Source organism: Hemiscyllium ocellatum, chromosome 5 (genome assembly GCF_020745735.1).
Source record: "Hemiscyllium ocellatum isolate sHemOce1 chromosome 5, sHemOce1.pat.X.cur, whole genome shotgun sequence".
In the NCBI taxonomy this organism is placed as follows: Eukaryota; Metazoa; Chordata; class Chondrichthyes; order Orectolobiformes; family Hemiscylliidae; genus Hemiscyllium; species Hemiscyllium ocellatum.
In genome coordinates, this window is record NC_083405.1 from 63,912,655 (window position 1) to 63,924,930 (window position 12,276).

Sequence of the window (12,276 nt, forward strand, 5' to 3'; positions counted from 1 at the left end):
TCTAAAAGAGGTGATAGAGATGAACCAGGAAATTACAGACCGGCAAATCTCACATCAGTGGTAGAAAAATTACTGGATAAAATTCTGAAGGAGCAAATTAATACCCACTTGGAATGGCACGTGTTAATTAAGGACAGTCAGCATCGCTTTATCAGAGGGAGGTCATGCCGAATAAATTTGTTAGAATTTTTTTGAAAATGTGATCAAATGCGGCAATCAGGAAAGTTCAGTTGATGTAGTTTATGTGGAATTGATGTAGTTTATGTGGAATTTAGCAAAGCTTTTGACAAGGTTCCATATGGGAGACTGATTGAGAAGATTAAAGCACATGGAATTGAGGGAAACATGGCGTGATGAATCAGAAACTTGCCTAGTGATAGGATACAAATGATCATGGTGGTGCCCAGCAGTGTACCACAAAGATCTGTAAAGGGGGACCCTTATTATTTGTTATATAACCAGTACATAACAATTGAAAACATAGGGGAATTTTAAACAAATATTCTAACAACACCAAGGTTGTTTGAGTGAAGATGAATCGTGAAGATGACTACCAGTGCGCTAAAGTGGTGGTAGTTCGGTACACTGACCACAACACTGCTGAAACCAGGCACCAACTTGAAGACACCTCCTCCTACCGCACCTCGAACATGACCTTACCACCGCATCACCAAACCATCATCTCCCAGACCATATACAACCTCATCATCGCAGGGGATCTCCTACCCACAGCTTCCAACCTCAGTTCAAGAACCCCGCACCGCCCAATTCTACCTTCTACCTAAGATCCACTAGCGTGACTACACCCTTCCACTGACACACATTCGTTTGGCTGAACTGGTTCTCACCCTCAACAATTTCTCCTATCAATCCTCCCATATCCTCCAGCTGAAAGGGGTAGTCATGGGCACCTGCATGGGCCCCAGCTATGCCTGTCTCTTTGTCAGCAACGTGGAATAGTCCATCTTCTATAGTTACACCGACACCACTCCCTACCTTTTCCTCCACTACATTGATGAGTGCATCAGCACCACCCCATGCTCCCACGAGGAGGCTGAACAGTTCATCAACTTCACCACCACAATCCACCCTGACCTTAAATTCACCTGGACCGTCTCTGACATCTCCACTTCCTGGGCCTCTCCATCAGTAACAATGATGATCGACTCAACACTGACATTTTTTTAGAAACCCACCTACTCCCACAGATATGATTACACCTCCTCCCACCTTACCTCTTGCAAAAAATGCTATCCTGTATTCCCAACTCATCTGCCTCCATTGCATCTGCTCCCAGGAGGACCAGTTCCACCACAAAATGCACTAGATGTCCTCCTTCTTTAAAGACTGAAATTTCCCCCTCTCACGTGGTTGATGATGCCCTCCAACGCATCTCTTTCACGTCCTGCACCTCTGCTCTCGAACCCTACCCTTCCAACCACAAGGACAGAACCCCCAATACTCACCTTCCATCTCACCAATCTCTGCATAAATTGCGCCATCCGCCAATATTTCCACCACCTTCAAACGGACCCCACCACCAAGATGATATTTCCCTCCCCACCCCATCCGCTTTCCACAGAGACTGTTCCCTCTGTGACTATCTGGTCAGGTCCACATCCCCCAACAACCCACCTTCCCATCCTGGCACCTCCCCTGCCACTGCAGGAATTGCAAAACCTGCGCCCATTCCTACCCCCTCCCTTTACCTCCGCCTAAGACCCGAAAGGAGTCTTTCACATCCATCAAAGTTTCACCACACTTCCAGAAATGTCATTTATTGTATCCATTGCTCCTGATGTGGTCTCCTGCACATTGGGGAGACTGGATGCCTTCTCGCAGAGCACTTCAGAGATTACTCTGGGACACCTGCACCAATCAACCCCACCGCTCGGTGGCTGAACATTTCAACACCCCCTCCCACTCTGTCAAGGACATGTAGGTCCTGGATCTCCTCCATCACCACTCCATCACTACCTGATGCCTGGAGGAAGAACACCTCACCTTCTGCCTTGGGACCCTCCAACACCATGGCATCAATGTGGAGTTCACCAGTTTCTCATTTCCCCTCCCCCCACCTTACCACAGTTCCAACCTTCCAGCTCAGCACCATCCTCATGACTTGTCCCACCTGTCAATCTTCTTTCCCACCTATCCACTCCACCCTCCTTTCTGACCTTTCACCTTTACCCCCAACTCTATCCACCTCTTGCACTCAACTGCCTTCTCCCCAACCCCTCCCATTTATCTCTCCACCCCCGAGGCTCCCAGCCTCATTCCTGATGAAGCGCTTTTGCCCGAAACATTTATTTCCTGCTCCCCGGATGCTGCCTGGCCTGCTGTGCTTTTCCAGCACCACTCTAATCTTGACAATACTGTGCACATTCTTCCTACCAAAACAGATTAGATCACTTCTCCACACTGAATTCATCTTATTGCCAAGTCCACTAACTTGCTTATGTCCTTTTGGAGCTTTACACTGTCCTTCTCAGGTTACAATGCTTCAAATTTTCATATTATCCAAATCTTAGAAATTGTCCCCTGCAAACCAAAGTTTGGATCGTTAATGTACGTTAGCAAGGTTCTGAATAATGACCATTGGGCAACTCCATGGCAAATCCTCAAGGTTGAAAAACATACATTTATCATGACTTTGTTTCTCATTACTGAGCCAATTTTGTATACACATTGCTACTGTCCCTTTTATTTCATGAGCTTTTTCTTGTGGCGTTTTATACAGTGCCAGACAAATTATTGAGAATTGACTGCAAAGGGGTTATGAAACTGCAGTGGTACCTATTTAAACCCTGAAATTTTAATCTGATCAATGTACCTGGTAAGACCTAATTCACTTTATTCAGTGCTGTTCTTTTGTTATCTAGCAAAAAGTCAGCTTTCAACAAAGGGTGGAATTCAACGTTCACTTTTCTTCCATTGAATTAATTCCTCATCATACCCATCTTGAATTTGCTCTCTCCTGATGCAATTTCACTTTCAATTTAAAACACACATTGAACATTTATAGAAATACTTCAGATTTTTCAGTCAGCAACCAAGTGAAACTGCATGCCACTTACAATGATTGAACAAACCCCACCTCTCATTAGTGCTGGAGCCTTTGTACTTTTCAGTCCTGGGTCAAGCTTCAATCTAGCTATGAACAGACTCGGCAGGCCTAGTATCAAAGCTCCGAGTGTTAAAGCACAGTTACGGTGAGGCCATGTACTTTATTTGCTGTGAAGTTAAGACACACCCTGAGGCATGGTTTCAATTTGCTGACTTTTGTTTTTAAGTGACCCATCACCTCAACACTGCTTAGCTTCCCCGTCAACAATGTTCAGTCACAGCCTGCAATCCCACACAACTCACAATTCCATCATTGTTAAGAGTTAGGTGTGAAAGGTCAGCCTTATTGGGGTGCAGGAGGGAGGATGCTCTGTTAGGGAGAGGATGAGTACCATTACGGGTGCAGAGGAGAAACAAAGATGCTGGTGGTATGCAGAAAGGACATGAGCAATGTGAGGGTACAGATGTATGGAAAGAGATCAGTATCTTCCTAGTGCTTACATAGAATTGATAACTATTTAACAATGTAAGTACCGAAAACTGCAGGCGAAGGGGGAAGATACTAAATGGTTATTTTGTATCACTGTTTACAGTTGAGAAGGAGGATATAGAAAATAGAAGACATGAGGAAATTAATAGTGACATCTTGAAAAATGGCCATAATACAGAGGTGATGGTGCTGGACATCTTAAAAAGCATAAAGGTGAAAAAATCCTTGGGACCTGATCAGGTTTATTCTAGAACTTCGTATAAAGCGGGTAAGTCATCGATGGACAACTTGCTGAGAGATTTGTATCTTTGATAGCCACAGGTGAGGTGTCGAAAGACTGGAGGTTGACTAACATGGTGCCATTATTTTAAGAAAAGTGTTGAGAAAAAGCCAGGGAACTACACATCAGTGAGCCTGACATCAGCGGTGGGCAAGTTGTTGAAGGGAATCCTGAGGGACAGGATTGACACGTATTGGGAAAGGCAAGGACTCATTAGGGATAGTCAACATGACTTTGTGCGTGGGAAATCATGTCTCACTAACTTGACAAGAGTTTTTTGAAGGAGTGACAAAGAGGACTGATGAAGGCAAAGCGGTGGACATGATCTATATGGACTTCAGTCAGGCGTTTAAGAAGTTCCTCATGGTAAACTGGTTAGCAAGGTTAGACCACATGGAATAAAGGAAGAACTAGCCATTTGGACACAGAGCTGGCTCAAAGGTTGCCCTTCAGACTGGAGTCATGTGTTCAGCAGGGTGTCACAAGGTGCTGGGTCCACTGTTTTTTGTCATTTATATAAATAATTTGGATGGGAATACAGAAGGTATGGTTGGGAAGTTTCCATATAACACCAAAACTGAGGGGCAGCGGACAGTGAAGAAGATTACCTCGGAGTACAAAGGGACCTTGATCAGATGGGCCAATGGGCTGAGAAGGGGCAGATGGAGTTTAATTTAGATAAATATGAGGTGCTGCATTTTGGGAAGGCAAATCAAGTCAGGATTTATACACTTAATGGTAAGCTCTTGGGTAATGTTGCTGAACAAAAGAGACATTAGAGTGCAGGTTCATAGTTCCTTGAAAGTGGAGTCGCAGATAGATTGGATACTAAAGGCAGCATTTGATATGCTTGCCTTGATTGGTCAGTGGATTGAGTATAGGAGTTGGGAGGTCATGTTGCAGCTCTACAGGATATTGGTTAGGTGACTACTGGAATGCTGCATGCAATTCTGGTCTCCCTGCCCTTATGATGCTATGAAACTTGAAAGGATTCAGAAAAGATTTACAAGCATGTTGCCAGGGTTAAAAGGTTTGAGCTACAGTGAGCGGCTGAATAGACTGGACACTGATCTTAGAGGTTTATAAAATTATGAGGGGCATGGATAGGGTGAATAGCCAAGGTCTTTTCCCTGGAATAGGGGAGTCGAAAACTAAAGGTCATAGGTTTAAGGTGAGTGGGGTAAGATTTAAAGGGGACTTAAGGGGCAACATTTTAATTCAGAGGGTGGAACATGTATGGAATGAGCTGCCAGAGGAAGTAGTTGAGTCTGGTACAATTAGAACATTTAAAAACATGCCTTTTAAATGATTTGGAAGGGATTAGAGGGAATTGGGTCATATTCTGGCAAATAGGACTAGATCAATTTAGTACATCAGCATGGACGAGTTAGACCGAAGAGTGTGTTTCCATGCTGTATAGCTCTATGACTAAGTTGAAATCTCACAGATGCTGCCAGACCTGCTGAGTTTCTCCAGCAATTTGATTTTTTGTTTCAGATTTCTATCATATGCAGTTTTATCTTATATCAATTTGAAGTAATATACTTCAATAAACATTTCTATATTGTCCAAGTTCTACCAATGCAGGAAAATTAACAGACTGATTTGGTGAAAATTTTTGCAAAAACTTACCGACGTATTTGCAAAGGCCAAGGAGACTGTGAAGGAGTTGGCAATGCAGTTGAAGGACTCATCAACATAGCACTGTATATGTTCGAGGCAACTACAAGTATGCATAATAGGATGGGTCCAATGATTGCACCTTCTAGCCCAAGGTAGTAAGCTCCTCCAGCCACTGCTAAACCAGTGAGATATGGATGACCACCCCTGTGAAAAGAAAAAGCTGCCTTAGGATACTTAATATGTTTGAAAAAGAAAATCAATGCCAATTATTGCATTCATTTAGTTGACTAATTGGGGCAGTGCTTTTATAATGTCATGGACCTTTGTTTTTTGTGAAGGCAAACATCATCTATTTAGGACTATATACCTGCATTACACTGACTTACAAAAGGTCTGCAGCACAGAAATGAGCCATTCTGTCCGACTAGCCTATGTTAGGTTTGTCTGGAGAATGAATGCTATCAGATTTTAAGCTCCTCCTCAGTCCACATCTCAACATTATTCATTCAACTTTTCATCTTGCTGTATACACTCAGTTTCTCCTTCAATTATTGCCAGGAAAAAACAGTCAGGTTTTCATTTCTACTGTCTATATTAGGCTATTTTTTTTCTCTAACTATATGTAACAATGCATCTATTTATGGAGCCAGTGTCCAAGCAGATTGAGGTTTCAATGCCTGCAGATACTCTGTAGGCATGAACCTCTCCATACACTAACTGCAAAAGAGGACTTGGGAACAGGGTTTAGCCCCTTACATTACAATTGTAGATCTCAGTATGCAATTCAACATCAGAAAAGCAATGTTTTACAAGACACTGGGTGATAACATGCATTGCACTCTACAGTCTTATAATTCAAATTCTCTCAGTTTCAGTATGAATAAAGTATTGAAAAAGGGCGGTGTCATAGCCCCTAATATTTGGTATCTTTACGGAGGACATAGATCAAGAACATACAGAAATAAACGAGTTTACTTGCATGCTAGTTGGTACAGCTCATATTCTGACCTATCAAAACTGAAAGAGAAGACAAAAACACATTGCATCTCGATCAGGGAACTCCTTGCTCTTGCCCACCCCTGTGAGAGTGTTAGGTACCCACATGGAAACTTGGATACCAAGACTCCAGAACTGGTTCTTCCACACTTTAACTTGTTTTCCCTCATTCTAAGCCCCAACATATCTCACAGATGAAATGGATACAAGCTTATGTGAAATGTTCCCCAAATTTAACGAATAAAACTAAATGTAGTCTGCATGCATTTGGTAATAGCCGTAACGTCAGCAGCAACAAATTAACTACCATCAGGGCACTGCATTTGTTTGGTTGAGTAATCCAAAGATGAAGATCATAACCCAGAGATGAAGAATATGAATTCCAGCATTCAGTTGAGAATCTTATTCTAGTAGAAAAGATCTGGTTTCAGTGAAAGTAAATGCAAATCTGTTAATTACTATAAAATTCTAATTAGATCATGAGTAACCTTTTGGTGAAGGAAATCTGTCATTCTTACCTGGTCTGGTTTAAATGTTTGTCCATTCTCAAAGCAATGTCACTGACAGGCTATAATGGTACTGAATCGCTGCACACAGAAATTTAAGTGGGCAGCCCATCAACACCACCTTCAGAAAACTAATGATGCAATATAAGAAACAGCCTTCTTCAAAAGCTTCCATAATCTCAAGACAAATAGAAAATATTAAAGGCGCCCAAAGGATGGAATAAAGATTTTTCACAAGTTGTACAACAGAGTTCCACTTATGAGAATTCAATAAGGCATTCATTAATTATTTGTTACTCATGGCACTGAGAAACGATCTTAGTGGATTTGAAAGCTGCTTTACCTTATCTAAAATTTTGAGAAGCATTCACTGCTATTTCACCAGGTAGCAAAGAGAAACTGGACAGCTTCTTCTCTGGGCCACCATCTTAGCCAGCATTCCTCAACATCTCAGGACATGCTTCATTGGCGGTGAACACCAGCAACTCTGCACAGAGGTTGACATCTGACAAGTGCCAGCCTCACTACATCATCACAGCCCACATTTCAGACTCACCTATTATAAAGTTCATCACTTCAACACTGCAATTTGGAACTCACTGCCACCAGTGTTGCAATGCTGCTTTGCACAGCTGTGTGTGCAAGGACAGGAACCAATTTCACACAATGGAACAAAGTATATTTTTGATTCCTAGATTGCTTTCTTAGCCTTCACTCATTTTGCACCTACTTGGATGTTTCCAGCATCTATCTTGCCTTTTACTGTACTGCTGCTTCATTCAGAACTTACTTTTTAGTGTAGACAAAGTCAGGCTGTTTGTTATGTTTGCCAGCAATAAACAGTCAAGGAGATTAATTTAGTGGTGTATAATGTTGTGCTACAATGTCACACCAACAACACATGGCAGCAGCTTACATAGCAAACAAACCACATGTGCTTCATTCAAATGGCTATGCCTCAAAACCTAAGGGGAGTAAGTCCTTAGTTCAGTCAAGGTGGGTGGCGGGGGGAAGACGATCCGTCAGGATACTCTGCCACAGTCAGTCAAGGACAGCACCTGTAGTGATTAGAACCTGGTGGATCTCGACTACAAAAGGTCCTTAGTTGGGGAGGTTAACCTGGGCCAAATTAGGAAAGCCCTGGCTGACCAATATAACCAAAAGGTCACTTGGTGACAGGATACTGGCCTCTGTGCAGTTATTTCAGTGGTGACGGGAGTGAGAAAATATGTGCCTGAAGAGCATTTGCTTGTAACAGCCATCATGCAATTGGGGGGTAAGTATTTTTGGCACCATGCCTTTATTTGGAAAGCATGACTCATTTGGACCCAATATGTGGAAAGAATGGGATTTTTTTCCCAGGCAAATGACATTGACCCACTAATTTTCCCAGAAGCACCAGACACTAAAACCTTCCAAGAGTGGACACAGCTGATTAAGGAATATTACAACCCCAAACCTCCTAACTCTGAGACATAATCAGTTTTATTCAGCTATTAGAGAACCAGGGTGTGAAGGGGCCGGTATTGGACTGGGGTGGATAAAGTCAGAAGTCACATGACACCAGGCTACAGTCCAACAGGTTCACTCGAAATCACAAGCCTTGGGAGCGCTATTCCTTCATCAGATGAAGGACACTGACAAAGGAGCACCGCTCCAAAGGATTATGATCTCAAACAACTCTGCTGGACTACAACCTGACATCACATGACCTCTGACCTGGTGGAATCCATACTGGGATTTTTAACAAGGTTGAGACAACTGGCAGAGGCATGTGATTTTGGGTCAACCCTGAATGAGATGCTAAGACACCATTTAGTGTGTGGGATTAATGACATAACCATGCAAAAGCACTCAGGAGCTGAAGTCCAACTGGACTTCAATCAGGCACTACAATTGGCTTCATCATTAGAGAATGTGGCAAGTTGAACACAGGAGCTACAGGGCATCCCGGGGAAGTGGACTTCCTCACTTGCCCGACTGAGCTTGGAGAACACCATTTGAGTGTAGGCAATCACAGAGCCTCACACAGGGCATACCCTGAGCAGTGGGGCCCTTGGCCAGCCCACAGCAGAACGCCACAACAAAGCAGAGCCTTGGCCAAGTAACTAAACAGCTCTTCAGGATCTGGGCAAACAAGCCAAAGTATCTGCTGCCGGTATGCGGACTTGAGACAGCAAAGGAGTCCTATAAGGTCTGACTCGAATAAGAAAACTCATTGGCTGGTACTCAGGAGAGTTCACAACCTGGAAAGTCCCTCTACATGTAGATTGGGACAATTAAATTGCTTAGCGAAATCCAAATCAGAACTGATTAAAATTAATTTGTTATATGGCCACCCAATTCCCTTGGAGCTCAATACTGATGCAGCTGTATCTGCATTTTCAGAATTGGTCTTTAACAAGATCCACTCAGGACTCTAACCCTTGGTTTGCTCAAGGCCTCAACCAGACTGAGAACACACACTGGAGAACTGTTGCAGATTAAGGATATGACTTTGGTTCTGGTCTCCTACAAGGAGCAGTTGGTGCCATTAACACTGATGATAGTAAAAGGCTCTGGCTCACATTTAATGGGGTGGAATTGGTTGAGAAAGATTCACCAAGATTGGCTCAACACTTTTCAATTTGAAGATGGCCGACTCAGTGAAGTCCTTGTGAAATACTCAGGTGGTTTTCCAGGAAGGGCTAGGGATTATCAAAGGGGCCAAAGCCACTTCACTTGTTGACCAGGAAGCAATTTTGCAAGGCCTGCCTGGTGCCGTTTCCCTTGCAGGCAAAAGTAGATGTGGAAATCAGGAGACTGGAGAGCAAAGGAATCAAGCCAGTTTGCAGAACGGGCAGCACCGGTCGTACCGATTATGGAGCCTGACAACTGTTTGCCTTTGTGGGGATTTTAAGCAAACGGTAAACCGCTTCTCGCAGCTGGATAAATACGCAATTCCTTGCATAGAGGACTTGTATGCAATGTTGGTAGTGAGGAGAGCTGTCCTTTACAAAGCTGGGCATGACCCAAGTCTACCTGTAATTACGACTGGATGAGGAGTCCCAGACATATGATATATGTAAGACTCATAAGGCTTTACAGAGGAACCTCGATTATCTGTAGGACATGGGCAAAGGGTATTTCGCTTGGCTAATTGAATGCTGGATAACATAGTTATCTTGTTCGGATAATCTGGAATTTGGTTAATCGAATGCCAGATAATCGACGTTTCTCTGTATATCAATATCTGTATCATCAGCCTGCGCCCTTTTCAGCAGACCAAGGAGAACATTTTACAAAGGGCTACCCCAAGTTGTCATTTATCTAGATGATGTGCTGATAACAGAGAAAACCATAGTGCTTAAACATTTCTCCCAGGCAGGTGTATGCCTTAGAATGGAAAAATGTGTAGCCCATGTATCCAAGTTACCTCCTTGTGTTACAGAGGAGACAAAAATCAGGTTACACTTGTTGGAAGAGCAAGTGAGGGTGATCAAAGGAGCCCTGGTTCCCAGACCTGCACCAGAGCTTAGGTCGTTCTTTGAGATAATGAATTATTACAGAAAATTCATACATAACCTGGCCTCCAACTTGGCACCCTTACACTGGCTACTGAAAAAGGGACAGCCTTGGAAATGGTCGTGTAGCCAAGAACTACCCTTTAGGAAAATGAAAGAGCATCGCGTCATTTAAGGTGTTAGCTCACTACAATCTGGAGTGAGTAGTAGTGCTGACACGCGATGTCTTCCTGTACAGTATTGGAGTATTGTTGACTCACTGGTGATCCAATGGAGAGGGTATAGTGTATGCTTCCCAGACTTTGGCTGATGCCGAACGCAAACATGCCCAGATAGAGAAGGAAGGTTTGGCAGTCATCTTTGGTGTGAGGAGGTTCCACCAGCACATTTGTAGATGGGAATTTGTGATAATCATAGATCACAAACTCTTGCTAGGGCTACTGAAAAAAAGACAAGGCGGTGCCACCCACAGCTTCCAGTGCAATTGCACACTGAGCCCTTATTCTCAGTTTGAACATGTTAGAACATTGTCCAGGAAGCCAAGTGGCTAATGTGAATGTCTTGATTCACCTCCCATTGGCACATACTCCACTGGTGATGCCAACCTCAGAAGAGAGCATTTTGGTTTTAAACTTCCTGGATGCCACTGCAGTCACTAGAAACAAAACCTGTCCTAGCTAAACTAAAAAAGCTTGTGGTAATTGGTAGGCAGGGTGAAAGAGAACAGAAAGGCCATCACAACCAGGAATGGAACATTTCTAGAGCCAGTGACACCAGATCACCTTAAAAGATGGCATATTACTATGAGGGAGCAAGGATGATTATCCCAAGTAAAGGATGCCGCCACATACTGGCTGACCTCCACCAGGGTCATCCAGAGGTTTCCATGAAGAAGATGCTAGCAAAAAGATATGTCTGGTGGCCAGAATTTAATGTTGACATAGCTGTGTTGGTGGGGCAGTACTCAGTGCCAACAAGGACAAAAACTGCTACCCCCCCCGCCCCCCAAACCATACACACAATTGCTGAAATGGCTAGAAAAATCCTGGATTCAGCCATGTTGACTATGCCAGTCCTCTCATGGACTGAATGGTCCTGGTCATTGTGGAAGCCCATTTAAACTGGTTGGACATGTTTCAAGTTCATTCGATAACATTGCTCATGATACAGAGATTCTACTCAGACCCCTTGGCATCATGGTAGCCCAAACACACCAACACACTAAAACAGCACTGCTGCCTCACAGCATCAGGGTCCCAGGTTCAATTCCAGCCTCGGGCGACTGTGTGCGCGGAGTTTGCACATTCTCCCCACGTCTGTGTGGGTTTCCTCCGAGTGCTCTGGTTTCCTCCCATAGTCCAAAGATGTGCATGTCAGGTGAATTGGCCATGCTAAATCGCTCATAGTATTAGGTGCATTAGTCATAGGGAAAATGAGTCTGGGTGGGTTACTCTTCAGAGGGTCAGTTTGAACTGGTTGGGCTGACGGGCCTGTTTCCACACTGTAGTGAATCTAATCTAATCTAATCATAAACTAATGACCTTGAAAGCCCTATCCAGACAACAAGCAAAACCAAATGTCATTTACAAAATACCTTGCAAGAACTGCAACAAACATTACATTGGACAAATAGGCAGAAAACTAGCCACCATGATAAATGAACATCGACTAGCCACAAAAAGACATGACCCACTCTCACTAGTATCTTTACATACAGATGAGGAAAGACACCACTTCGACTGTGACAAACATCCATCTTAGGACAAGCCAAACAGAGACACGCATGAAAATTCCTAGAAACATGGCATTCCA

General features: G+C 43.5%; 1 protein-coding gene across 3 annotated transcripts in view; it reads right to left on the reverse strand.

Annotated features, from left to right (window-relative positions):
- tmem245 (transmembrane protein 245) overlaps positions 1-12,276 on the reverse strand; it is a 119,132-nt gene that overhangs the window by 11,643 nt on the left and 95,213 nt on the right. For 2 of the 3 annotated variants that reach the window (XM_060824824.1, XM_060824822.1), the window contains one exon: positions 5,469-5,663. In XM_060824824.1, coding sequence (XP_060680807.1) covers positions 5,469-5,663 — 195 coding nt within the window. Of the gene's footprint in view, positions 1-5,468; positions 5,680-12,276 lie in introns of all 3 variants that reach the window. The other variant, XM_060824823.1, reaches the window with a different exon arrangement.